Below are 27748 nucleotides of genomic sequence, written 5' to 3' on the forward strand. Positions count from 1 at the left end.
CCGCTCACCCCCATGCGCGGTGCTTGGCCCGGCCGGGCCACGGCGAGCCCCCACTACAGAGACACAGGCACTGGCTGCCTCTCCCTACAGAGCTGCCGGGGTGGGGGGTGGGGGTCGTCGTCCCACCACCCCCTCCCCACCCCTCACCCCCAGCCCTGGGTCTGGGCAGCGGGTTTGGAAGGGCTGAGCTCTACCCAGCACAAGACAAAGCAGCGAGCCCGAGGAGCTCTGCTGATACACCTGGGGATGCAGGGAGGGGAAAAGGCCAGCACATGGGGTGCTGCAGATCCCCACCCCACCCTGAGCTGCCAGAAGGCCCCAACCTCCCCAGCACACCTTGCAGCTCTGCCTTGGACCTCCTTCAAGCCACCCGTCAGCACCCAGCCCCTGCCCAAAGCCCTGCCGTTGCTCCCCTGCTGCTGAGGCGATGGTTGGCCCTTAAACGGGCGCCCGCAACCGACTTCAGCGGTGCCACTGCCCAACCGCAACCGCGAGAGGCTGCGGGCATCTTACCCGCCCCGAACGCCTCACCTCTGGCCTCACACGTGCTGCCTGCCCTTTCCAGCCAGCAAACCTCGGGCAGAGCAGCCCTGCGCCCGGCAGGCAGCGCGGGCCGGGCTGGCACAGGCCACCGAAAGCCGCAAAAGCCACACAAGAGGGGTTTAAGGTGCGGTAAGAGGATGAGCAGTGTCACTTCGAGGTGTGAATCTTGCATCAATGTATGGACATATCTCAAATCAGAAAGAAGTATGCATTGTTCTAGGAAGTATTGACTTAAAAAAAGACACTTAATAGAAATAAAAGCTTAATATGGTCTTGGTGTATTAACAAGGGCATAATACTGGGAGGCAGGAAAGAAGTGATGTGTGAAAGGAGTAAGAGTTGCAAAACCAATCTGAGTGATAGTGGGCATCTGACATTGAATTAAGATTGGTTTAATCCAGATTTTTTGCAATTTATGCCTGCAGGGAAATTCTGATTCCGTGATAAATAAGGCTGGAAAAAAGGGGCTGGATAGGCTCATTTTCCAGTTGGCCTGGTCCATATGGGAGTTTTAGGAAAAAATGACAATACTGTTTACGAAGAAACTGAAATAATCAAATATATTTCAAAAGGTAATATCTTGCACTACTTACCAGCAGAGAAAACTTAATGGAAATGACAAATCATGTTTCTTAAGTTTAATGGTATTTTTACAAGTACCTTCAGAAAAAACATCCATATATCTCCTAGGAGACTGTTTCTTCAGACAGCCATACAGGTTTTGTTCAGCCTATGAAGCATTCCGTAGGAAAATAAATAATTTTTATTATTTTAATAATAAATATATTTTTATTTTTATATATAATAAATAATAAATATATAAAATAATACAAAATATTTCCATAGGAAAATAAGGGTCCTCCCCACCGCTCCCCTTAAGCCTGCTCCAGGCTCAGCTCTGGGGATGGGTTTGAAGGCGCCAGTTGGGCAGGAGATTGTAAAAGACCGTTAACCCTCTGTGAAGGCAACGGGTCCCCGCATCGGCGCTCCTGCGTGAGAAGGGAGGCTGAGAAAATACGGAGGGCCCAGGGGATGCTCCCTGGCCCCTGGGGATGCAGTCAAGCCGGGCCAATGGGGCTGGCTGTGGTAGTGACAGATGTCCATGGCTGCTAGGGACGCTGCAGCCCTGGGAGGGGTCACCAGGAGGTGGGAGGTCTCCATCCTCAGGGACAGCAGGGCTCCCCGGGATGTGGCTGTGGCCATCCCAGCCTGGCACTGGTGACAGCCCTGCTCCGATGGGAACAAGGGACCCCTGTGGTCCTGATAGAAGGCTTAGAAATAACTAGATTAATAGGATACGGAAAACTTAGAATAATTAAAACTCTCTTTGTTTTACAAAGAGGAGCTTCACGGTATGACTTTGCAAATTAGGCCCGGTCCTGGGGCCCTTTGTACTGATAAGATGGAGCTGGGATGCTCGCGTGCTGACAAGAAGACACTGGTATGCGAACACCTGTGCCTTGAGATAGGAAAACTGGATCTGTCCTGGTTTATGGTTTGGAAGAAACTGGAGACAAGGACCCCCACGACCATCACCAGGAGACAAGCACAGATGGGAGGAAACTTATGTTAATGACTTCTCTTCTTGGTAAACCCAACCTATTCTCAGGCATCTATTGAATATGTATGAATGTATACTTTAAATCACACGTGCACAGAGATGTCGGGGCAGCAGGTGCTTTTGGAATTGTCCACCCTGATGCCCACTGGTGAATTAAACATACCTGCTTTATAACCTATCCTGAGTTATAAAGTTTAATTCCGCACATCGGTCCCCTCCTCACAAACGCTGCTGCGGGGTTTGTGATGACCCACACCAAATCCCACCCCTCAAGCCAGCAGCCTGGAAAATGCCAGGATTTTGTTTGACTTTTGCACCCTGGAGTGTTTAGGAGGGGCTGACTGTGAGCGGAGAGGTGGCCTCTGTCTTCGTGGTACCATGGTGCGAGAAACATGCCCGCGCACAGCTCCTTTCTAAACACCACGGCATTTTATAGCCTGGAGAGAGTGATGAGGCAATGCAGGGGCTGCTGCAGGAGGCGAGGGCTGGCCCCGGCAGCTCTATCTCCTCCGCTCAGCAATAAATGCCCCGGTATTTGTTTAACCACCCAGGTCCAAAGCCACGGCAGCGAGATGCACTGTCCTGCGGGAGAAGTGTGGCTCTGGGCAAAAGCAGACCACGATGGTCTTCTCGTGCAGCAAACGCGGCCGGTGCAGTCACTGCGCTGCGCTGGTGTGGCTGAGCCGTGGATCATGGCCACAGGCAAATTGAGTGGGGGAAATCAAGAGTTCAGCTGCTTGAATTGGGAAGAAAATGGCAGAAAGGAGACGGAAGGTCACACTTGAGCCAAAGCCTGAGGAACCCCGTCCTGTAGCCACCCCGCAGCGCTTTCGCCCAGCGGCTGCCCCATCCTGGGCATCGCGGCTTTCCGGGGCTGCAGGGGGCCTCGCCGGGGCGCTGCCGCGGTGGCTGCGCCCCCCTTGCCCCCGGCTGCCGGGCACGGCCCCGGGCAGCGGCGGGGGGGCAGGCGGCCCCGGTTCTGCGGGGCTGGGGCGCCTGGGGGCCACTCGGCCGCCAGCGCCGTTCCGATCCTGCCCAGGACCCCGGTGCGGCGGAGGGCGCCGGCGGAGCGGGGCCGTGCTGGGGGGCGAGCCCGGGCCGCCCTGCGCTGGGGCGGCTCACGGCGGGGCCCCCGGGCAGCCCCTCGCCCCCGGCAGCCCCCCCCCCCCCCCAGGCACTCCCGCGCCCCCGGGCACCCCCCGCGGCCCAGCGCGCGCCCGGCCCCTCCCGGCGGAAGCGGCGGTTGCCGAGGAGCGCGGCGGGGACGGGCCTGCGGTTGCCGGCGGGCGGGCCCACGTTAGGCCCAGGCCCAGGCCCAGACCGCGGCCTCACAGGCCGGGCCGCAGCTGCGAGCGCTGCCCCGCGGGCTCCCTCGGTGAGTCCTCTCGGGGGGGCCGGAGAGACCCCCAATGGGCCCGGGGCCCCAGCCCGGGGGTGTCCTTGGGGCGCCCGGCGGGCGGCGGAGCACCGGGACAGGCGGAGGCTGCGGGGCGCCGGGCCGGGGGCCGCCGTGCCCCCATCCAGGGCAGCAGGGGCGAGGCCCAGACCCGTCCCCCGCCCCGAGGGTTGCGGGGATGGAGCGCCGGGGGCCGCCGGCTGCGAGGGCAGCCCCTGCCGCGGGGGGACAGCCGCCTGGCAGGACTCTGTGGGGGCGCCCCGAGCTGCTCGGTGGCCGCTGGGCTCAGCACGGGGCCAGGCCGGTGTCCCGCGGTGGCACAGCCAGGGTCCTGGGCTCCGCTGGGCCCGGGGCTGCACGTTGGGCTGGTGACCCTGGCACGTGGCGTGGGAGCAGAGCCCTGCGTGCCGTGGTGCCTCTCCTGCCTTCCCTGGCGGGCCCCTGCCAGCCCCTGCCAGTGCCAGCCCCTGCCCGGTGCCCTGTGCCTGCCGCCCCGTGCCTGGCGCAGCTGCATTTGCCTCCTGCCCGAGGCTGCTGCCGCAGCATGTGCACTTGGCTCCGTGGGCAGGCTGCACAAGCTGGCTTGGCTCCTGATGCCTGCCCAGCTCCGAGGGAGCGTGTTGCAGAGGCCAGCAGCACGCTTGGCTGGACCTGGCCCTCTTTGTTGTCCGAAAGGCAAAAGAGAAAATGGGCCTCTGAGGCTGGCAGGTGGGGAAGAGCTGGTGGCACCTGCGAGAACCTGCCTGGGGGATAGTATTAAAAGGAGAAAATCTCTCCCACTGCAGTCTGCAGGGGGGGGAAAGCGTAGGCATGAACGAACATGACTGGGTAGGTTTGTGGCACATTGACCTCGTTTCCTGACCCCCGATCCTGCAGGAGCTATGGACCTAGATCAGGGTGCTGCCCTCAGGCACGGAAGTTTCTCTGGTGCTCCTTTCCATTTCAGCTGAAACTACTGAGGAAGGAAGCAAACAACCAAGACCAGTTGCACAGAGATTAGGCCTTTGATTTGCTGCAGATGACTTGCTGCTCTGCTTATCACAGTTTATCACAGCTGTAGGATTCCGCCCCCCCGCCCCCCCCCCCCCCGGCGTTTTGCAGAGGTTGACTCATAAAGGCATGAAGCTGGGCTTGCTTCAGCTCTGTGTGTGGTAGCAGCTTCTTGGCCAGGGACTCGGGCACAGTGAAAATGTGATCTGTGAAGAGGGAATGCTTCAAAGTCAGACACAGCAGGTTCAAGGCTGGGAAAAACACCTGTCAAAGCCTTGTCTGTTCCCGTTTTGTAGTTTCCTTAGCTACGATGCTAAAAAAGAAGCCACAAAAGGAAGCTGTGGTTCATTAAGGCTCTGAAAGATCTGTTTTCTGGGGGGATAAGCAGCATTTTTACCGCTTGGTAAGCTGGGGCAAAGTGCACAAAGAGTGGAATTAATGGTTCTTAAACTTACAGGGACACTTTGGGAGAGGTGTGCCTGCAGCCTTTATTGTTTGGCTCCTAGGCCAGGATTAAACTGTGGTCCTGGTGGGGAAGCTAGCAGCCAGGGTAAGTAGCAATGCTAACGTCTGGGTTGCTTTGGCAGTTGCCCTGTGCCTCCTGTATCTGTGCAGGGCAGGGAACAGGGTTGGTGCAGGCCGGTGGCTAGGAGCAGTGTCGCTGCTTCCCTAGCGAGTTCTGCAGCCTAGCAGGGGGTTAAGAAGAGAGAAGAATTGCACAAGTATGTATCTGTTTACCTGGACTTAACCAGACTGCGTTTGCAGAGCTTGCCTGCATCTCATAGCCAGCGAATGCTCCAAGTAGTGCGTTTCTGGTGGGAACAGGTCAGAAACTATTCTCGACATTTAGGGTTCTAACATGGTGATAGAGAAAATTCTTTCCCAGGTACAAATGAGACAGTGTGGCCGAGCCAGCCATCAGGTCACTGCTGAAAGGGCTGACCCTGTTCCCTCTTCCTCTCTCCTCTGCATTCATAAACACGTGCTCTTGCAGTATTTCCCTTGTGCTTGCTCCAGTGCTTCTCTAACCCCCCCCGGAGGTGACAGCCAAGTTATTTTTGGACAGAAGGTTCAATGGGCAGAAAACTAAGCAGCAAAAGAAGTGGCTTGTTTCATGCAGGGGTAGCGAGTTGAATCGGCTCAGCACAGGACCATTTGCACCTTGGAGCTGTCACAAGAGATGAAGCAGAAGGATGGGAATGGCGGCAGGGAAGGTCCGCACATCCCCTTTTGGCAGAAGCGAGCCATGAGGTTCTCTCGCATGTGTCCCCCAGATACGCCCATGGTTGGCAGGAGCAGAGCAGCAGCTTGGGAAGTCTGTACTGATCACTGGTAACCGAGGCTTGGCTGCTGCTTCTCAGGGCTGGGAGGCTGACGCTAGGGGCTTGTGTCCCACGTTAGGTGAGTTTGTTAGATAGGCAAGATGCTTACTGTTGTAATAAGGTTGTCTGATCTTGCAAGATCGCAATCCAGAGGTGATGTGACTTGCAAATCAGGGAGTGGGTGTCATTTGCAAATTCCCTGCGGCAGGGCAGGGTGCTGTTGGGATGTGACATGTGACTTGTGTGAAGGCATAAAACAATCCTTCCATCCCCCGCCTCCCATCAACTTGCCTTTCCTCCTTCAGTCTCCCACAGTAATTGTCTGCTCTGCTACAGGTCTTGATTTCAGCCTGTCATCCTGCATGTAAATTACTGGGTTTGAACTCGAGTTCAGATCAAGATCAGATGTGAACTTCAAGGCCAGTAGTGTGAGTGGAGTGATCTCATGGTGAACGCTTTTTTTTTTTTTTTTAGAATAAGAGAGCCTGTTCTGGCCTAGTTGGATCCATTATCAAGGAGATTAAATAATACCAAGACAATGCCCTTTTATCTCAGGCTGAGAGTCTGTGTCTGCTCTTCAGAAACATCTTTTCCAGAGTAGCTGGGTACAAACTATACATGCATGCTGATGTGCAGTAGTCAGCATTGCTTACATTGCCTCTGCAGTCGTGTCTGGGAGATGAACAACAGCTTTTTGCTAATGGGTCTCATGTCAACAGGGGTGATTTAGCAAGGAAGACTGCAGTGCATTAGTTGCTATGACTCAGACTCACTCAGCCTTGTACTGATTTTGTTTATTGGTTTATAAATTAAACTGCAGATGCTGCGTCCCGTCAGTGCTGGCATGTCAAGGATCCTGAAAGGAGTTCTTCCCGTAGAGTTGTCTCAGATATATTTTAAATTACTGCCTCGGGAGTCAGAGCATGCAGGTTGTAGCCCCAGTTCTTACAGTTGTGACTCCAGCCAAGCTGCCCTGGTGCCTGTCAAAATCATGGTGTGACTCCTGGGAGGTATTGAGGCTCTTGTGGCACCTGCCAACAGCTTGCCAGCAGTCTGTGCCTGTTGGTGCAGCATCCTGCATCCTCATTTTCTGAGCAGGGAGCAAGTCCCTCCAGTTTCTTGTAGGCAATAAAATGCTGTCCACAAGATCTTTGTGAGCATTGCAGGGAAATAGATACTGGCTGCTTCGGTGCTGGAAGGATCTGTGATCCTGCTGTCGTGGGGAGGAGAGACACAGCATGGACCAGTGAGGGCCAGGGCAGCAGTTTGTGGGTCTGTGCTGGTCTGTTGTGTTGGTCCACATTGAGAAGTTCTTTGGAAATGAAACAGATATTTTTCTAAACAGGTGACTGTCTGTTCTCCCTGGGGCACGAGAGACCAGCTGGGCTCTTTTCATCTCAGGGCTTTTCCCCAGCAATCCCGCATCTGCCCCTGCATGATCCTGAAGCATTTTGTCTTGGGTGCTTCTGAAGTTCAGCCCCAGCCTGCTCCCGGGTGGTGACAGCCCCGGTGTGTCTCTTGCAGAGGACAGATCAGAGGGTTTACCTGTGTGGGGCAGGGCCTTCAGCTTGCGTTGGGTAGGTTGTGTTTGAACCACAGGTTCTATTCAGAAAGGGCTCAAGGTGCAAGATAATTCAAATCTAAGGCTAAAATGTGTATGATGTCCAGATACCTTGTGTTTTCTATTCACTAAAGGCACACAGGGCGGTTATAGCAGCTCAGCTCCTGTTTGCATGTCTCCATTAAATGTTCCCATATGGGAGAGCAAAGCCAGGAAGGATTTTCTGTACTGAAGATACCGATATTACAGCAGCCATGGACATGTCAGGTTCAGCGCTGGTAAAAATGCTGATTAGCCCCACAATAGGGACCGTGCTGCTGGATGCCTTGCCTCACCTGCTTGGAGTCCAACTTGGGGTGGTTTCCTACCTGCTGTAGGTACCTGCCATCCCTGTATCTGGGTGTGAGCTCTCTAATGGTCAGAAGGTCACCTATTTAGATACATATATATATATGTGTGTGTGTGTGTATTTACAATGTCGCTTTTCGGTGGCTCAGCGAGCCCGGTGCATTTCTCTTCTCAGTGGTGGCTGGTTTCTGTGACGGAGGCAGAGTGACGGCAGGATGTGTGAGGGGCCATCCAGGATTTCTGGGCCAATTCCTCCAGACCCTACGCTCTTTCCAAACTATTACAAACGCCCCTTCTCGGGTGAGTCCTTGATACTTGTTATGGATGTGCTTTGTACTTTGGCATGGCACAGCTCACCTGTTAGATGTCCTTATTCTTTGGTGTCCTCAACAGTCTCCACTCAGACTGGTGCAGGTGATTCTGCTTCCTCATGGGCGGTGATCCTAAAGGTGGTCTGTGGAGCTGGTTGAAAGATGGGAAAGCATGAGGTAGAGGTGGAGAGGGGGTCTTCAGCATTGTTTGTAGGCTGTGGGTGAAGAAAACCGTAAGATAAAATAATTTCCTGATTACCTCCTCTTTTTTTTTTTCTCTGTAGCTCGAGGGAGGTTGGAAGGGAATGCTCAGAAGCTGGATTTTACCACTAGCCCCCTGGACCCAGTTCCCATCCCATACCCAGCTTTGGGCAATGCCTGCCAGGTTCAGCCAGCCCCTCGCATTCGCCCCAGTGGGAAGGACTTCCTGGAGAAGGGACAGCAAGGGACGCTCAGTCTCTTACTGCAGCTTGAAGGGGTCTCCCTTGATGGGGGGCTGCCAGTCAAGAGTAAGTACAGCTGAGTTGCTGCTGGCCTGAGTTGTGTCTGGGGCCAGGGATGAGGCATCAGGGATTTGGGTGGATTCCTCGGCTCTGCTGCCTGAGGAGAGGTTGAGCTCTGCAGGGCTGGTTGCCCCATCTCCTGCGTTTGGCCTGGCAGTGGCTTGGCCTCCAGCCATTGCCCGGGTTGGAGCTGTTGCTGCTGCAGCCTCCCTGATTCCAGTCGGGCCCACGTCTGGAATGGAAGAGGGACTCTAAAACAGATGCTGTTTAATTTGGACCTGAGGAACTAGTTGTGGAAGAGAGACTATTGAGAGATGCTGGAAATAAATCGAGCCCTTCTAGTTTGTTACCTCTGAACATAACCAGTATCTTTATAGTCAAAGATGGATCAAGTGTGTTCTTCATGTACAGAGGATGTTGAACCTGGGCAATTCCTTGTTAGTGAAGCCAGGCAGGATTTGGGAAGACTGTCTGTATATGTGGATACTTTGCAAAAGATGTTCCCTTTTCCAGAGAGGTCACCCAAAGTACGTTCAGAGGTCCAAGAAGGAGATAAGGCTGATGGCGGGGTGTAATTTGATTTATTCCATGTGCTGGCATTGTCCCTAGCCCTGCCTGGTGCCAGCATGGTGGTTGCCAGCTGCCACAGCTGCTGTTCCAAAGCAGAAGGGGAATGGAAGAGGGTCTGGTTGTGTAAGCTGTGATCTTCCCTGTCTTGGGGCGCCCAAGGAAGGATCATTTTTGATTTGAAAACAAAAAATACAATCCGTAGTCTTGATTATGTCCCCTTGAATGTGGGACAATGGCTGACACTGAAATCAGGAACAGCACAGGTTTAAGGCTTGGCAACTGCCTTTAACCAGCCCTCTCTTTGCTTCGGAAGCACCACAGGATGCTGAACTGGGAATTGACCTTGCTCTCGAGAGGATGCTGATATGGCTTGTCTGGCATAGTCCAAAATGGGACACATTAGCTATGCTCGCTCAGAACAAGGGAGTCTGTGGTCACCGGCAGTGTGCGCAGATCTGTGCCGGTGCTCATCTGGGCACTGTGGGATCCTCTGGCAGAAGAGGGTCAGTCTGGGAGCGCGCATCTAATGTGGGAGAAATGCACAGATTGTCTAGTCTGCAGGAGAGGGGAGAGCTTGCTATTTCCGTGGGCAGCTGGACCAGCTTTGGAGATGGAGCTGTAGGCTCTGGTGTCAGTGCTGCAGGAGCCTGCATGCCTTGGCAGTGTCTGAGGGGTGAAAGCTGTGTCTCCACTTGTGCAGGGAAAGAGTCCAAGGACCATGAGAAGGTAAATATGAGGCGAATAAAGGAGATTCAGAAGAAGTGCAAAGAGAAGGAGCGAGCCCGAGAGCATGGCCAGCCCAAGCCTGTGAAAGCTCTGTGGAAGTCCCAGAAATATGAAAATGTGGAGTCAAAGGTGAAGGCCAAACTGCAGGTCAGTACCCTCTGAGCTCCTGAACTCTCTGGGCCTGGGATGCAGTTCAGGGCAGATGTGACAGTGGGGCCGTGTGGGAATGCGTGGTTTGGGTCCAGAGAGTGATTGCCAGAATAATCCCCATCCTGCCTGGCCAAGTGGACCCCCCATGCAGGGGAGGCTGAGAGAACAAAAATCCCATCACAACCCTCTGCCTGAAGGCTCCTGTTTGGCCCTTCAGTTGTTAGGGATCTACAGGCGGTTCCCCCTCACACCATATTCCCTGTCCAGAGGTGCATCCAGCTGGCTTTTCAGCTTCTCAGTGTGGGGGCCAATGCTTGTCTGGGGTTTGTGCCAAAAGGCTGTGGTGTTCTGATCATGGTCTTCAGAGGTGGGTCTTCAGGCTGCATCAAACCTCAGTTCAACCCTTAACACCCTGTGGACCCACAGTGGGCCGTATATCTCCAAATTCTTCTGCAAGCAATCATCCTGGTGAATAACCACTGTGCAGTGGCGGCACACAGACGTCTCTGGGCAGAGACCTCGTAGAGCAGCCCAAGCTGTGAGGGCATGCGTACCTCCTGTCCTCTGTACACGGCGTGCGTGCGGGAGAAGGGATGCGGGGCTGTGCCTTGTTTTTCTCAGGCTTTCTCAGCTGCTGAAGTGAGTGGGTGTCTGTCTTTGTGAAGGTTTTGTTCTGCTTTTGACTTCTTTCTTTCTTTGTTTAGATAATTTTTTTCTGCCCTGGTGAGTTTCTAGTGAGGGCTTTGCTAAATGCACCAAAGCCCTGGTAGAAGCATACCTGTTTGTACAGGAAGTAAAGGCCCACTGGGAGAGGGAAGGAAAGCTCCAGCACTATCTTTGGGTGAGCCAGTAGTCATCAGTCTGGATCTGGGAGACCCCCATCATCCAGGCGAACTCTGTGTTCGGTTACCCTCTTATTTCATCCAGAAACAGGCACTGCAGCTCCTGTGGATGGGGTGGGCTCCTGCTGCATGGCAGCAAGCAGAGGGGTGTTGTGCCTGTCCTTATCGTAGTGACCTCCTGGAGGAGCGGCCTTGGGGGTCCCTTCCAGCTCAGCCTTGCGTGGGGGAAGCTCCTTGAGGCAGCAGAAGCACAGGGCTGCCGCTGCCTTTCCAGAGTAGCCTCAAACTGTTAGATCGTACATTCCCATTGGCCTCAGGATTGTTGGCTGCCAGGAGAGGGCTTTGTCCTTCCACGAGTGCCTGCTAGCCTTCATGGTCTCTGACTCTGTTCTGTTTTTGCAGCCAACCACAGATTTGAGGTACTGAGCAGAGCAGAGCAGCACTCGAGAACAGCTTCTCAGCAGTCAGCTTTGTGCCTGCCTCTGCCGTTTCATTAAACTCGCTGTAGCAGGGCTCTGCAGCATGCTCTGGATTTATGGAGGTGGGATGGCTTCTTCTAAGAGTTCGAGTCCTCTAGGTTTGCCAGCAAGGGAGACTGGCATGTGTCTCTTGACTTGCGGCACGCTTTCTCCACTCTGCCATTTGCCCTTTTCACAGGAAGATTTCTGCTTTTTAAGGAGTCGTGGTCACTGTCAGTATGGGCTGCCCATGCATTGCGGTTGTTCCTCGCTCTGGTAGGCATCTCTGCTGGGTTATCCAGCGTTGCTCTCCTTTCACACCTGCCAGATTAGTCAGTGAAGACGGATTCTCCAGTCAGTGTTACACACGAATTTGATCCAAAGGCACGTTTCTGCAGATTTTTTCCCCTTGTTTTTAGCGTTTCTTTACAAGGTTCAGTTTCCAGGTCTGGGTTTGTTGCTGTAGGCAGTCTATTTGGCCTTTGCTCGCTGAGTACAGATTGTCTTCCCCCAAGAGCTTCTGCCAAGTCACAGCAGGAAGAGCGTGCTGTCATCTGTCTGCTGGAAACTTGAGGTTGAGCTTGTGATTGACCACCCAAACTTTTTTGGGTGTGTTTCTCTTTGCTCCAGCCTCCTTCCACTAGTGGATTTTTTTTTTTTGTCTTTCACAGGAGAGCTCCCCACCTCCAAATCCAGAAGCTCAGAAATTCCTAAAAGCATATTCTCGCTGTGGCCCTGGGATCAAGCCATGCAGATCACTCTCCCCAAGGCCTGCCAGAACGAAAGCAGGAGCAGATGCAGAGGCTCCAGAGGCACTGGGTGCTGAAACCAAGGTGAGTTGCGCACTAACGGCATCCGTCCCAGGTGTTTCTGGTGCTCATCCATCCTAAGGGTTTCTGGCACTTAACCTGTTGCTCCTGCTCTGAACTCTTCATGTGTTCTTCTGAGGCTCTGGGTTGGATCTGCTGCGTGAGCAGAGAGATCTGTAAATAATGTTCCTGGCTGAAAGGAAGAAACAGGGTCTTGGTCACAGGGGCGATGAGATGGGCATTGAAAGATTTCTAAAACTACCTTCTGGCTTCGCCCTTGCTCATAGTTAAAGAGATAATGAAGTTCCCTTTGAAAATCCTGCCTCCTCATGTAGAAGTGCCAATAATCTCAAATCTGCTCTTCCTGGGGCTTTGCAGGAAGTCTTGGGGATTACTGCTCACACCGTAATTGAAGGAACTGTGGTTTCTGGACATTAGATAAAAATTTGGGAAATGCATGCGCTTTTTAGTAAGGAGAGTTGCTTACTAAAGAGACACTGCTCCATGACCCATGTCCCCTTTCTTTGGCAAGCGTAGGGTTGTCAGTTTCTTGGTTCCCAAGTGCCATGGAGGGGCTTATTTTAAACAGGGCATAAACTCCTAAGGAGGAAAACCCAAGAAAAACCTAAAACTCAAATCCAGTGACCTTCTCCCCTGTCTTGACCACCAGAAGAGCTGTGATAGAGGGTGCTGTCTCTGGTGAAATGCCTCCAAGGACTTGCTAGGCTCCTGCTCTGCCAGAGGTTCTGTTGCATTTACTGGCCCAGCGAGGGCTTGACCAGATTTTCCTCTGACTTTCTAGCTGGGCTCAAAATGCACCAGTAGGAGCCATGGGGACTATGTCACGCCTGGTTCTTTCTGTCCTTTTGGCTTTGAGGGCGCAGGGTCAGCTTGGGGACCTTAAAAAGGCCGATTTTAGGCTTGGCTTTTGGTGCCTGACGTCTCAGACTGTGGCCATAGCTCCTGCCTGCCTGTGGCCTTGCACCTGAGATGGGCTGGGCTGGGGGTGCGCGGTATGCCTGTCCTGCTGCGGTAACCTGCAGTCCAGTGGCTTGTGCGGGTGCCTCTTTGCTTTGTCCCTTGTGGGGACAAGGGCAGCTGCCTGTGTGCATGTGGTGAGCCAGCTCCTCCTGCCGCCTCCTCTTCTTCCAGATCCAGGTGGAGGGCAAGAGCATTGACTTCATTAAGCACAACGCCTGCAACGCCAAGCGGGCCCTGCTGCGGCGCTCCCAGTCCCTGCAGGCGCTGGCCAAGCTGTTGGAACAGAAGCACCAGGAGCAGGAGGAGTACAACGCCAAGCAAAAGGGCCACATCCCCCAGTAGTATGTATGCCCCTCTCTGGTCCACAAGACTTTCTGTAACAAGCCCACTTCCCTTCACCACGTTCCCCAGCTTCTGGCGTAGAAAGACGGGGGGCCGGGGACAGAGGCACTCTCACCATATGCAAGCAGTGCAGTTTACTGTGGCCTGGGAAATAAATGCAGTCCCTCTTGGTTTCTTGACTTAACAAGCATCCCATGGCTGGTGTGACTGGGCTCAGAAAGAATTTTGTCCCTTTTTCCCTTGTTTGCTGTCCTACAATGATGCTGACTTGTGGACGTTCTGTGTGCTCTGAGAAATGTGCTCCTGCCCCTTTGTAAGCCTTGCTCCACGTGGCGCAGCTTCAGCATAAAAAGCTCTGGTTACGGAGAGGCAGGTAGCTTGCTCTGCCTCCTAAGTGTTCATCCTGTCTTGGACCCAGAGTCTGAGGAACATCCAAGCAGTGGCTTGCATTTTGGGGTTCTGAGTGGAAACCAGTTCCTGGGTGACCCTGTCCTAGGACTTACGGCGGTGTCAGTCCTTTGGCTGTCTGCTGTGCCTGCTGTTCTCTGCCAGCATCCCTGCTGTGAGCAGTGTTGTCCAACTTCATTCCATCACCAGCACGCAAATGGTTTGGAAAGGACTCAGTGGTCTGGGCAAAAAGCAAGGAGCAGAAGCCGTTGTCTCCGAAGAGCTTGTGTAGGCCTCCGTGTGTCTCTTCCAGCAGCCCTTCAGGGCATGTAGAGCATGTTGACTAGTCCATGCGTGCAGGTGAAGCCCTCCACAGCAAGGGTGTGTGCCAGCAGCGTGGGTCTCTGTGGTCCTTGGGCAGTGACATGGAGACTAGCAGGGTTTGAAGGGCTCAGTTCCTGGCCCCTGCCTGCATCCCTGGGCGGCTCCTCCCGCCAGATGCGCTGACGCGTGCTTTCTTGTGCCTTGCCAGCCTGCTGGAGAGGAAGGAGCTGTGGCGCAGGCAGATGGAGGAGCAGCTGCGAAACCTGCCAAATCCTGACACGCCACCTGGTCATACCAAGATGCCAGAGAGCCAGCGGCTGGAGACCCTTGGCGATCTGAAGCAGAGTAAGAAGAAAAGAAATAGGGATTCCAGCTCAGAAAAATAGGTGATCCTAGCCAGGATTAGGGAGAAGGGGCCTGGGGCACGGATTCCTGCCACTTGAAGAGTTACCTGGAATAAGGCATGTAGCTGGGATCTGAGCTCTGTGTGAGGAAAGATCAATCTCCTTCAGGTTGGTGGGACCCGCAGGTTACAGGACTGGCTCTCTGGAGCAGGCTTGTCCAGTAGACCTGATGTTTGGGTTACTATTGCCTTTAAAGTGACAGATTTTGGCTGGAAGGGACCTTCAGAGGTCTCTAGTCCAACCCTTAGTTCTTCAAAGCTGGAGCAGGTCACTCAGGTCCTCCTCCAGCTGAGCTTTGAATTCAAGGACGGGTATTCCAAGCCCTTGTTCCAGTGCTGCCACCATTTTCATGACTGAGGATGAGGTTAGGAAAAGGATGGATTTCTTTGCACTTCCACTAACACAACTTGTTTGCTTCTTTGTTGTTTTTTTCTGTAGGCCAGGAGCAGCTGATAAAGGACCTGGTGATGCTGCCAGTGGGCACAGACACCCTCAGAATGCAGAAGAGGCGGGTAGAGCTGGAGAGGAAGCTCTCCCAGATAGAAGAGGCCATCAAAATTTTCTCGAGGCCCAAGGTCTTCATCAAGCTGGACTCCTGAGCTGGTGGGGCCAAGTGTGTTGTGCTGCTCTGTGCGAACATCCTGCATCACCGGGAAGGGACGATCATCACCTTGGGAGGGAAGGAGAGGAAGGCAAGTTCAGAACCCTGGGCCCATGCAGGTGCCAATACAGCGTCCAATATGCAGCCGGCACCTCCCTGCCCACCCGCCAGTGGTGTCTTGTCCATGGAAAAGGGAGGGAGATGCCCTAACACACTTTCCACCCTGTGGTCTGCAGAGCAGTTGTCTCTCTGCTGTTTGACTTCTCAGAGATTAGTTCTCTGCTCTGTGTCCATGGCATCACCTCCTATTTTCCTACTTCTGGAAACTGGTAGGGGATCTCCCGTGCTGCTACCAGTGGTGTTCCTTGTCCCCCTCGTGAGCTGGGCCATGGTCACGGCTCATTCCGGGCACCTGCACATGTCTGCCATGTGTGCCCTGGTCCCGAGCGCTGACCCAGCCTGCTCACACGGCTGGTGCCTCTGCACCCTCTGACCTGCTGGCTGGGCTCAGTAGCTCGGGGACAGCTCAGGGACAGTGGAGAAGTGCGGAGCTTCAGTCCTTCCTGCCCAGGGCGGAGCTGGGCTGGCTGCAGGGTTATCTGGCAGGTTGTCTGGAGAAGCCTTTGTTGTCTGTGAGGCAGGATGTGCTCAAGTAAAGCATCGTTTTCTTCTTTCAGTGTGTGTGCGGCTCCTGGTGGGCTCAGTAGGGCCGGAGGAGTGGTGGTGGGCAGCCGAAACCAGCAGCATTGACGTAGTGCAGGCAGGGGGAGAGCCGTGGGTCCTGGTCGCACGCTGCAGAAGCCTGACGTGCCCGGGGAGGTTAGGTCTCACTGGGCTGCGGCACTGGGACGTGGTGGGGCACTTGGAGCGGAGAATGCGCAGAGTCCTGCCAGATCTCAGTCTACAGGCCGGCAGGGCAGGGCTGGGCAGATGCCATCGTGGAGGTGAGCTCGCTGCCCCCTTGCCTTCAGGTGCTACACCGGGAGCCAAGCAGACCTTTTCAGAGATCCTGCTGTGTGAAGTCTAGAAAGATTTAAGCTGGAAGGGATTGCTGGAGGGCTTCGTCCCTCTCCTGCTCAGCACAGGACCAGCTCCTCAGCCTGGGGCCTCATCCAGCTGAGTCAGGAAAATCTCCAAGGATGGGGTTGCTGCCACCACCTTGCTGGGCCTCTGTCCTCAAGCTGTGCCACCCTCAGGGGGAACACTTGGCACCTTTTCCTTGAAGTCCTATCAAAATTTCCCTTGCTGCAGCTTGTGCCTGTTGCCCCATCTCCTTTTGCTGTGCAGGGTGGGGATGCTGTGGATGGTTGCCCCAAGCAGGTGCCTTGTTGCATGAGGTTACTCCCATTGCCGGCCGGATTTTGCGGGGTGGGGATGTTGCAGGGTGGTCCAGCCTAGCCCATGGTACCCTGGGATGCAGGGGGCGACGCTGCTGCCAAGGGCCAGAGAAGCTTTTAACGCTGGAGGGCTGAGGAGGTGAGGTGCCAGCCGGAAAATCACCCCATGCTCCCCTGGGGCCACCCTCAGGGCAAACGCTGCAGCCAGGCTGAGCCGGCTGGATGAGAGCGGTGCTGAGAGCAGCTGGGGGCCACGGGCGCCAGCCCCCATGCACCTCCCTGCCCTAAACAAGTCTGGACTAACCAGCCCTGCTGTCTGCTTTGCTCTCTGGCCTGTCTGGGCCCCAGCTGCGTGCTGCAAGTGTTGTGCTGCTCAGGAGTGACGGAGCTGCCAGGCTCAGCCCTCACTGCTCTGCCTGCCAGCCGCCGGCACGGCTGGGGCTCCGCAGGAACAGCCAGGACCTGAGCAGTCGGTGCTGCCCCCTTTGGACCCCAAGAACTGTGGGTCCCCTTGCCCGGTCCCACCACATGCCACGGGCAACAGTGCCGGTGAGAGCCGCTGTTTGCAGGGCCCTTGGCAAACGGGCTGGGAGAGCTGCCGTGGTCAGGCCCTTGCTGCTGAACCAGCCCAGCGGCTCTTGTGCAGCTGCTGGTAAGGTTTTGGTGGTGCCAGCACGGGTGGTTTGGTTCTCAGGGGTCAGCGAAGGCAACAGGACACAATCCACCCTCCCCTGCCGAAGCCGCCAGCTCTGCCACCGACCTGGGTGCGAACCTGTGCCTGTGCCCAGTGTCACCCCACAGGAGCCGGGCCAGGGCACCTGGCACCACCTGTGCTCGCTTCCCACCGGCTCTAATCCAGGGGCCGTGGGGGAGCCCTTACGCCACAGAGGGCCCGGCACAGTGCCAGTGCCCTAGGTGCCCCAGCACACGTGTCCAGCTCCGGCGAGCGGGCTGGAAAAGCGCTGCCCCTGGGTGCATCCAACCTGCCGGGCCTTGTGCCTGGGCTGCTTCACCAGAAAACACTGCCAGTGGCTGCGGCAGGTGGGGTAGAGATGCTGGTGCTGAAGGCTGATGCTGTGGGAGAGGGGGCGAAGGACCACGGGGACAGCCAGCTATGGTCTGGCCAGGAGAAGCCATCACCACTGTGAGTGCAACAGAGCCAGCAGCTGCTGGGGCATCGCTCCATCCCTGCGGGCAGGAAGGTGCTGGTCCCAGGCTGGGCCAGGCCAGCAGCAAAGCAAAGGCAAGAGCTGCCACCAGCGTGGCACTTCAGCGCTGAGAGGGGGACTGAGGGCACGGGGAGCCCCAGGTGGGCAGGAGGAAGATGGAGCTGTACCACCCCGGTGGTGTTTACTGGGGCCAGGTGACAGCCAAGGTGGTGCTGCCAGCCCGGGTGCCACCCAGCTCCCTGCAGATGTCACTGAAGTGTCCCCTGAGTAGTGAGGGCACTGCAGCGGTGACAAGGTGGGAACTGGGGGGCCAGGCAAGGCTCATTGTGTCGGGCCACCACGCCAGGCTCGCTGCCCAAAGCAGCCTGGGCGTGTGCCATGGGACAGGGATGTACAGGGGGAGGGACGTGCTCCAGCATCCCTCCACCCCCCCTTTTCCCCACAACGGGCCTTGCTGGGGTCCCCACCACCGCTGTCCCCCCCGCTCCCAGGGGACCTGTAGAGCTGGTCACAGGGCTTGTGCTGGCCCACGGCATGTGGGATGGGGCAGTGGGGCTGCGGGACGGTGTGCCTGCCCCGGCCTGTGTCTGGGAGGGGGCTGTGCCCCATGGCTGTGGGGGGCCGACCCCTGTGGCGACATGGACCAAGGACAAGGGGGGTGCTTTCTAGAAAAGGTTTTACTGTCCATTGCAATATATTAATTGATAATGCATATTTCAATAAAACAATTAAAAAACCCCACTTGCTTGGAAGGAGGGGGGTAGGAGGCAAGAGGCTCAGAAGGGCAGTGCCCAGCGGGGGCCGCAGCGGGGCTCCCGGGGGCACGGGTGGCAGGAGGGGCAGTGGGCTGCCCTGCTCTGCCCCTGCGCGCCAGCCCCCTCATCACCCGCTGCGCACGACCAGCCCGGCTGCGCGGGACCCAGCCAGCCACCCTGGGGTGGCGGGGGGAGCCGGCGGCTATAGGGTGAGGAGGGTACCTTCCTCCCGCCCGCTGCCCCCGGCCGGGGCTGCCGTCGTGGCTGCCAAGGGACTGCAGGGAGCCCCGCGAGCTGTGCGGGGACAGGCTCCGCTGCAGGGGTCTGTCCGTGGGGCCCCCGTTGGGGCAGCCCCCGGGGATGTAGTGGGGCGCGCTGTCGCTCTCGATGACCAGGTCACCCTCCTCGTCGCTCTCGGCCGTGCTGTAGTTGCTCAGGTACTGTGAGGCTGGGCTGGGGGTCTGCTGGCTAGGGGTGCTGTCCGTGGACATGCCCGAGCTGCCCGAGGCCTTGCTGCTGCGGATGACGTTGTTGCGCTGGTTGGCCGGCTTGACGGTGATGATGAGGTTGTGGCTGTTGGCCACCATCATGTCTGTCACCTGGTCCAGGGACTTGCCAGCCACATCAATGCCGTTGACCTCCAGGATCTCGTCGCTCACTGCCAGCAGCCCCGTGCTCTCGGCCAAGCCACCCTTCACTAGGCGGGAGATGAAGATGCCGGGCACCTTCTCGACACCCTGCGGGGCCACGCGCACGCTGACGCCGTCACGGATGTAGAAACCCAGCGGCTTGTCGGAGCCGTGCTTGTGGAGCCGCACACGGCGGTGGGTCTCCGGCAAGATGTCCACATCTATGATGGAGGAGATCTGGCGGAAGTCCTGGGGCATGCCGATGAGGAGGTGAGGCTTGGCTCGGTAGTGCGCGGGGCGCAGCAAGCCCTTCTTCTTCCGCTGCAGGGAGTTGGAGGCGAAGACACCAGCATCGGACTCTGCTGTCGGGAGCGAGGGAGAACACGTGTCAGGCACCACAGCTGCTGGGGGCATAACCATGTGCCCGTGGCCCCAGGTGTTGGGGGAGCCAGTGGGAGAAGTGTCCTGCTCATGGGTCTCGCCAGCTTTTCCTCCCCCGAGCATCACCCTGGCTTTTCCTGCAGCCTGTCTCCACCGGGCCCATCTCCCGGGATTACCCAGCGTACACAAGGCCAGGATTAGTGGGATCCAGGCGGTGATTCAGCCTTAATCACACTTTAAGCCAAACTCTGCAGCTTAACACTAGAACTGCCAGCCCTGCCGGCCCAGGAGCCACAGCCATGCCCCACTTTGGGTCTGGGGAAAGGGACCCCCTGCACAAGGCGGTGCCGTGGTGGCAGCCAGCTTCCCGAGGGTGAGTCCAGCCCCGTGAGACAGCATTGGTATCCCCTGCCCGTGCTAGTGCAGGGCCATTGCTTGCACGGGATAGGGATGGCCACAGCTGTGTCCTGCGGAGCCCAGGGACAGGGACACCCCTCCTCCCCAGGCCTGCAGCATCCCCAGGGCCCCTGAACATCCCAAACTGTGATTTGTGCCACTGTCTTTTATCCCATCGTCTGGCACCACCATGGAGAGTCTGACTCCACACTCCTTGACCCTGCCCTAAGGCTGCTCCATGGGGCCCAGCTCCAGCATGTCCCCCCCTTGGCCACATCCACCAGGTGCCAGGGAGCCTCCCCTGGGCCCCCTCTGGTTTCTCCCCGTCCCTTTCCACAGGGAGCCCAGATCTGGATGCTGCATTGCTGGCACGTTCCCCACAGTGCCTCCCACCAGCACCCAGACCCTGCTCCAGCCACAGGGGGGCTGGGGATGCCCCCGGGCCCAGGGGATGCGGGGTTTCTCCCTAGCCAAGCCAGCCTGCCAGGGCTCCTGGGTTATAAATATCTCCCTGCACACGCAGCCCAGCGTATTTTTAGCTCGGCGAAGGGCGGTGGAGGCTTTCCCACAGCTATTTCAGTGCACGGCTCCTCTCCGAGGGGCACAGAGTAGCTGGGCCAGGCAGGTCCAGCACCCCAAGGATGAGCCCACCGGCGGCCCTGGTGATGCACCGGGCTTTCCCCTGCCCTCCCCGAGGGCCAGTGCCACCGTCCCCGACAGGCTGCCCCACAGGGGTGGCTTCTGGTGGCACCGAGAGGAACCAGGCTGAGGCCTTTGCTTTCTGAGCCCCCGTCAGGACCCGGGGAGCCCACCGAGGGGTGCACACCTAGGTACGCACGCGTGTGCACAGCTCCCCCACGCCCGGTGTGTGAGAGACACTGCAGCCGCATTCCTCACCGACCCGGACTGGTTCAACGACAGCCCTGCCTCGGGATGACCTGGATCCATTTTAAATCAGCTGTGACTCAACCAGGGCTTGCTCCTGGCCTCTCCACTCGCCTTCTGTGGTGCTGCTGGTCCCATGGGCCCTCTCCTGCGGGCACGGCCAAGTGCCAGTGCTGCCTCCTCATGCTCCTTATCACGCTGCCCACAGTGCCAGCGCTGTGGCTGCCCGCTCGCTGCACCTTTCCAGCTCAGCCCAGTCACCCACAGGCCCTCGCAGGCTTTTCCCAGCAGCAGGCAAGGCGGCTCTGGGAGCAGGAGCAACGCTCCCATGGCAGCCCTGGCACACTCAGCCCCATGCCGGCTCTCTGTGCCGCAGCCTGGGTCCAGGCATTGGTCTGGGAGCAGGGGATGGTTCAGCACCAGCATCTGTGCGTGCCACAGGCTCCAGCTCCTTCGCACTGACATCCTGGATCACCTGCCATCCCCCATGCTGCATGGCCCCTGAGGAAATGCACGTCCAGGGCATCCTGCACCACCCCGATGCAAGAACCCAGGGAAACTGGCACAGCAGCCGGGGCCAGCCGCTGGCATCCCTCCTTGCCCGGGGGCTTTGCACACCACTAATGTGCACTAGAAACACAGAGCCACCCCAGGCACTAAGCCAGGGAACTGGGGCTTTTAGATCAGGCTCCAACTTTGCACGCTGTTGCTTGATGGCGCTACTAAAGAGAAAGCCTTGGTGCTATTAAACCAAGTGGAAGGGGAGAGGCTCATCTCCCTGGCGAAGAGATGTACCCGGGGTGCGTGTCACCAGCAGGCTCTCGCCCTGGCTGGGACACTGCTGTCACGGTGATTTTGCACTCCTGGGCGAGGAAGCTGCTCTCTTGGAACGCACCACTAAGGTCAGGGCAAGCCCCTGGGCCGCCAGGGAGGAGAGGAGCCTCCTCCCACCACCAAAAACTCAGCAGCACCCAGTGCCCCAAGAGCTTTGCCAAAACCATGGTTGCCACCACCTCAGGGCAGGGAACCGGACTGGGCTCCCAACACGGCACTCAAGGGAGCGACATGGTGTTTTCTGGGAGCCCACGCAAGGCCAGCTGGAAAACACGACTTCAAAGGGGTGGATCACAAGGATTTGCCTTTGCTCGCTGGGTCATGCAGGGCTGGGCTGGGGTGGGTGCCCCTCGGTGCAGGCAAGGACTGGCAGGGAGAGCCCGTGGGGGGGCCACAGCCCCAGCAGGGCTCTGGGAGCCTCCCAGTGCCACCACCTCCACCTCCATCCACCAAAGTGGTGGCCGGAGAGTACGTGACTGGCCACATCCACCACCAGTACAGCCCAAACGTGGCACCAGCGATGCCACAGGATGCAGTTCCTCTCTCCTGATGGGGAGGACAAGGCCAGTGCCATTCTCCAGATCCCGCTTACCCTTCTTCTGGATGATGACCCTGAGGAGGGGGTTGGCAGAGGACAGGGCTTTGTGGTAGTTGTCATCGTTATTAATGGGCAGAAGGTCACCGTGGACATCCGTGTAGCCCAGGAGCACATCCACCCGTGGGATCTGGTGCACCGTCTGCAGCAGGCGGTAGAAGTCCTGGAAGCTGCCCGCGCCAGAGCGCTTCATGGCAAAGCGGCGAAATTCGGCGTCGAACTGCAGAGGAGGAGGAAGAGGAGGAGGAGGGTGAGGCAGGGCAGGGCTGGCTGTGGCCGGCAGGACCAAAGCAGGCAGGGCACGGTGTGGAACCACCACAGGGCAGGCAGAGCCAGGCGCTGCCAACCCCAAAACCTCAGCAGCAACAAGGTGGCGGTGCCTGTCAGCTAGGGCCCATCCCAAAAGCAAAATGAGAGGACCGGAGCCGTTCTCCTGCCCAGGCACCGCAGTGGCGGGGTGGAGGGGTGCCCAGAGGCAGAGCCTCCCGGCTGTACCACCAGCCATGGCAGGAACCGCGCTGCCGGGAGGCCCTTCCCTGCCACACGGGCACTGCCATGTCACCTGGTGAGCAACAGCGTTAATTATGGCCTCCTCCTTCAGTCACGACGAAGGGGAAGACAATTAAGAGCAGGCTGAGGAACGCTGCGAGGATGGCGCTGCCGGGGGTCACACCCTGGCTGCTGGGGCCAGCGGTGGCCAGAGCACCCGGAACGGGGGGCAGCAGCACCCACCTGGGGGTCCGGGCAGGCAGGGCACAGCTGGGCAAGGGTGCAGCAGGGGAGTGCACACATCTAGCTGTGCAAAGGGCTGGGTGGGTGGGCACAGTGGGCGAGGGTGCACATCTGGGTGGGGGTACACCAGGTGAGTACACATCTGGTTGAGCAGACACATCTGGGGGATTGCATCTGGGAGGGCATACAGCTATGTGAGGGTGCACGGCGGGGGGGGATGTCACCCGTGGCTGGGGGTGCACATCTGGGTGATGGCACAGCCGGGGACGAGCGTGCACACCTGGGCAAGAACACATCTGGGCGAGGTGTGTGCCCGGGATGGCCGTGCACCCAGCACGCCCGGGCCGGCAGAGCCTGCCTGCACACCGGGGCTACTGGCACGGCGCATCGCGCATCTGGCGAGCGCTCCCCGTGCCGGTGACGGCCGCGCCGAGCGGGCCCGCGGCCCGGCAGAGCCCACGGTGCGGGACGGCGCCGGGCCGGGCTCGTGGAGGCCCCGGGCAGCGCCGCCGCAGCGCAGCGCAGCGCAGCGCGGGGGAGCGGAGCGGAGCCCCCGCACGGCCTGGCTCCCGCGCCGCTGCCCGGTGCTCGGTGCCGCCCCACGTGTGCTGCCCGGCGCGGGGGCGGCGCGCCCGCTCCTGACCCGGCGGAACCGGCCCCGGCATCGCGCCGGCGCGGCACGGCGCGGCACGGCGGGCGCTTACCTTGCTCTTGACCTCGATGACGGGCTCGGCGGAGCGCGCCGGCGTGCGGTGGTGCTTGGCCATGCTGGGGCCGCGCCGGGCCGCGCCGGGCCACGGGGCCGCGCCGCCGCCACCGCCGCTCCCGCGGCCACGGGGGATTTTCACCGGCCATGACGTCACCGGCGAGCAGGCCGGGCGCCGGGGCGCCATTGGCCCCGGCCGGCCGGGGGGCGGGGCCGGCGGGTTGCTGACAACGTCGCCGTGGCAACGGGGGCGGGGCCGGGCGGGCGGCGGCGCATGCCCCCGCCGCTCCCCCGCCCCGGGCCGGGGCCCGCTCCGCTGCGCCGCACGCCCGGCCCCGGCCCCGGCCCCGGCCCCCCCGCCCGCCCCCCCGGTCCTCCGCGGCCCGCCCCCGGCCGGCCCCGGCGCTGCGGGCGGGCTGGACGGGACGGCTGCGCGCCCCGCTCCGGTAATCCCGGGCACCCCGCCGCTACCAGGACCCTCATTAGCGGCACGATCACGCCCCGCAGGGGCGGGCGCCCGCCCCGCTTCGGGGCCGCTGGGCCCTGCCGCCCGACCGGCGTCCCGGCGAGTGTCGCTGTGGGGGCCCCGGCTCAGCGCGCGGATGCTCCGGCGCGTCCCCGCGCTGGCAGAGGGGCCCGGCCGGGGCCGCCCGCTCCCCGCCGCCGCGGCCCGGTGGCCTTGTGGCCGAGGGCAGCCCCGGCAGCAGCCGCCGTGCCGCCTTCCCCGGTTACACGCTTCCTCCGGCTGTGCCCCCCGGCCGGCAGCAAGGGTTGATGGCACCGGGGTCAGCGCGGACCCGGGGGGGGGGGTCGGGCACTTCGGGGACGAGTTGCTTTACCGGGCAGCGGAACAGCCGAGCGGAGAGGGGGGCTGCTGGGGCACCGGCTGCACGGCAGAGCGCTCGCCTTCCCCTGCCCGCCCCGGCACCAGGCTGCCACAGCACGTGCCCCCGGTGCTGCCGGGCTGTGCCCGCGGGTGACGCCCTCGGGACGCGTCTGCGGCAGAACTGGCTCCGTTCAGGCGCGGTAATGCTCGAGAGGCGCGGGCAGCCCCTGCCCTGCAGAGCCCTGTGCGATGCCGGAGCTCCCTGCCTGCCCGCAGGCTGCCAGCACCGGGGCACCTGACAAGGCTGAAGTCCTCGCAGGCTCCGAGGGGGCTGCCACACCAGCCGAAGGGGCCATGACAACAGCGTCATGAAACGCTTTTTGAAGCCAGACACACAACGCGCTTCCTACTGAATAAATACATCTGAACGCTATCCCAAGAATCAGCCCGGTTGTTTGGATCACGCTGTCCTCCAACCCTTACCCTATCCTGGCCTGTGGAGCAACCTTTGGACGGCACAAAATTGCATCAGACTCCGCTATCGCCACCACACCAGGCCTGCACAAGCTGGCCCGCGGCTCCTGGCAGGCTCTTCCCCTGCGTCACTGCACCTGGGTGAGCAAAGGGCTGCGAGGCCACGGGACACCTCCTTGTGTACCAGCAAATTCTCCACTGGCTTCTCCTGCTGTGCCGAGTGATTGCCAGGTGGTGAAAATGAGCCTGACTGCACACAGAACTGTAAACTCATCAGCAATTTCCCCCCCACCCCCCTGTTTTTTTGTTTGGTTGTGTTTGGTTTTTTTAAACAGGGTAATTGTGTTGAGGTCAGAGAGATAATCCTGATTTACAACGGGGTTAATATTTACGCAGGCACCAGTGACAAAAGAAGCTTGCAGCCCTTCATCTCCAATTTTGGTAAATCAGAGCTAATTGTTCAGCGGGACTGTGGGGGTGACATGCTGGTCATGCCTTCTGTTTTGTGCCATGTCCCCAAATCTGCTGCTTCAGAGTGAGACCTAAGCTAAGCAGACAGTATCAGGGCAGGTATTTGTTTTGCTGGAGTACCAAGGGCTCTGAATCAGCCCCTGGGACAAGAGCATGTGCTCCCAAATGTCCAGACATGTCCACTGACTCCAGATCCACTTCTGTGCTGCTTTGGGTGATTGGAAGTGAGAGCCTGACTCTCCAGGGGGCTCAGCACCCCCTGACCTGGAGGGGGGCTGCCGAGGTTTAGGACTCAGTTTGGCAGGCACCTCAGGAGGTCCCTCTTCCACCCCCTGCTCAAAGCTGGGTTGAGGCAGGAAATGGGCAGCGGGCAGTTCAGGCAATCTCTGCCTCTCTTATCCGTGGACACTGGGGAGAAACACAGGAATCTGAGCTCAAGGCAGGATTGGCACTGTGACTGCAGCTACTCACCTGGTCCATGGGCCAGCAAGCTTGCAGGGAGTCCCAGCAGAACACACACCTTGAGCCTGAGAACCTGGTTTGATACCAGTATCTCCACAGCTTTACCCTGTCCCTGCCACCCACGGAGCCCTCTGTTCACTCTGAGCAAAGGCTGCAACCTGCACAAACAGCAAAGTCACCTTGACCTTACTAGGGGACATTGGCAAGGGCAGCCTTGGACACTGTATTTGTCTTTCCCTCCTCCACTGCCATCAGGAGCTGGGGGACAACAGATCAAGGTCCCTGTCTGCAGAGGAAGAGCAGCACATAGCTCTGACAGTGCCACCTTGGCTTGGTGGGGATGCAGAGCTGAGGCTGGGGAGGGAAAAGCCCACCTGAGCGCTGAGCCTGTCCAGCCAGGACAGCCAAGGGCAGAGCAGGCAGGGAGCACTGCCTCAGCTTGGAAGTGATTCTTGCTGCTTCGGTGCTTGTCATGGGGAGGGATTCAACACGGGAACGGGCCTCTGCTGCTGTCCTCCATCCTCACAAGGACATTCCCTGACAGCTGTGGCGAGTTTGTTAGACCAGATGTAGGCTCACTGCATTTCTTTGTGATTTCCGTGCCCAACCCCCTTCCCCCCCCCCCCCCCCCCCCCCCCCCCCCCCGCCCCAGCTCCCAAGGCAGCAATGCCCTGTGGCACAGCTCTTCCCCAGGAAGCTGCAAGGTGATGCACCCCCATGGCAGAGTGTCTTTTCTGGTTGCAAAATCTGGTACTGGCTGCAGACTCATCCATGCCTTTGGGCAACAGGTCTGGCTGCCAAGGAATACTGAGCAGCTAATGAAACATGCAGGGTAAATATGTGATGCTGGCAGACAAAACTGACTTCTCACGTTCCTACAATATTGTTTTAAAGTACCTCCTGGTTCATCAGGATCATTACTACTGATGTTACCAGTGCTGGATCACATCTCAAAGGAAGATGGGTAAGGGGAGGAGGACTCAGAAGCTGCTGTTCTAAGTTTTTGTGTTTTAGGGGTTTGTCAGTGATAGTTTCTTGAATTACCACCTCTCCACAACACCCCTTCACACCCCTTTTGGCCCCGCACAGAAGCATGGTGGGTCCTGCCCCCAGCTCAGCAATAAACCTACTGAGGTATAGGCCTATCTGGTAAAACCACCACAGGGAAAAGGTTTCACCTGGATGCAGCGTGCGCAGGGCCCCACAGAAGGCTGTGCTGCTCCTGTGGGCGATGCGGGAAGAGTGAAGCCTGGGATCCCTAAAGCTGGCGTTGCTGCTGAAGCTGGTCAGGAGGTTGCCGCGAGGGGGGCCTGCGGGGAGCCCCCCTGCCTTCGGGGCTGGAGGGCCAGAAACACACGGGCACCCGCGCTGCCGGTGGTGGGCGCACGGGGCGGCGGCACGGCAGCAAGGCCGGGGCAGGCCGGCAGGACACGGGACGGGTGTCTGAGGGACAAGCCGCTGCCGAGCACCGGTTACGCATCCCCTGCTCGGAGCCCAAGCGGGGGCTGGCCCGGGCCCGCTGAGGCGGCCGGCTGCGGCCTGGCGGGCGGGCTCAGCTCCCCCAGGCCCAGCGCGGCTCGAGTGGGTCGGGCGGCCATCGCGGGGCGCGGTGAGGCCGCCGGGACCCGGGGGGCCGAACGCGACGGCCGCCGCCGGGCGGGACGGAGGGCAGGGGCCGGGGCCTGGCACCGGCGGAGACACCGATGGCCGCCGGCCCCCCATGGCGGCGGCGCCGGGCATCGCGGTCGCCATGGTGAGGCTGTGCCGAGAGCCGGAGCCCCGCCCCTCATCCGGCGCCGCCCAATCAGCGCCTGCGCCTCTCGTACCTCCCTCACACTGATTCGCACGCGGGGCTGCGTCCTATTGGTCTACGTAGAAGTCCCCGCCCCCTCCCCCGCCGCGACCAACCGGCCGCAGCCACCGCGGCCCTGCGGCAGGGCGGGGCGCGCCTATAAAAGGGCACGGGC

General features: G+C 58.9%; 2 protein-coding genes across 5 annotated transcripts; one reads left to right on the forward strand and one right to left on the reverse strand.

Moving 5' to 3' along the window:
• Nucleotides 1-3322: 3322 nt before the first annotated feature.
• Nucleotides 3323-15805, forward strand: ENKD1 (enkurin domain containing 1). Of its 4 annotated transcripts, none has more exons than XM_055819133.1 (8): nt 3323-3479; nt 7897-8021; nt 8317-8541; nt 9806-9978; nt 11953-12114; nt 13243-13412; nt 14333-14469; nt 14967-15805. In XM_055819133.1, the coding sequence occupies exons 2-8, from the start codon at nt 7937-7939 to the stop codon at nt 15125-15127; spliced, it is 1113 nt and encodes a 370-aa protein (XP_055675108.1). In that variant the 5' UTR covers nt 3323-3479; nt 7897-7936; the 3' UTR covers nt 15128-15805. The 4 variants fall into 4 exon arrangements, with proteins under 4 accessions (XP_055675108.1, XP_055675110.1, XP_055675109.1 ...); XM_055819135.1 differs by having other exon boundaries at nt 3365-3479; nt 7871-8021; XM_055819134.1 differs by lacking the exon at nt 3323-3479 and adding an exon at nt 4700-5891.
• Nucleotides 15806-18460: 2655 nt separating this feature from the next.
• Nucleotides 18461-23844, reverse strand: PARD6A (par-6 family cell polarity regulator alpha). Its single transcript, XM_055819128.1, is given in 4 exon segments — nt 18461-18631; nt 18633-19381; nt 22108-22330; nt 23547-23844. Coding segments are annotated over 4 exon segments (1200 nt in total). The 5' UTR covers nt 23736-23844; the 3' UTR covers nt 18461-18592.
• Nucleotides 23845-27748: the final 3904 nt, after the last annotated feature.

This window comes from Falco peregrinus, chromosome 14 (assembly GCF_023634155.1).
Source record: "Falco peregrinus isolate bFalPer1 chromosome 14, bFalPer1.pri, whole genome shotgun sequence".
In the NCBI taxonomy this organism is placed as follows: domain Eukaryota; kingdom Metazoa; phylum Chordata; class Aves; order Falconiformes; family Falconidae; genus Falco; species Falco peregrinus.

Coding starts and splice junctions, on each gene's coding strand:
- ENKD1 (XM_055819133.1), top strand. CDS start 7,937: ATGTGTGAGGGGCCATCCAGGATTTCTGGGCCAATTCCTCCAGACCCT. Junction 8,542..9,805: donor TGGGGGGCTGCCAGTCAAGA/GTAAGTACAGCT, acceptor CCACTTGTGCAG/GGAAAGAGTCCAAGGACCAT. Junction 13,413..14,332: donor AAGGGCCACATCCCCCAGTA/GTATGTATGCCC, acceptor GTGCCTTGCCAG/CCTGCTGGAGAGGAAGGAGC.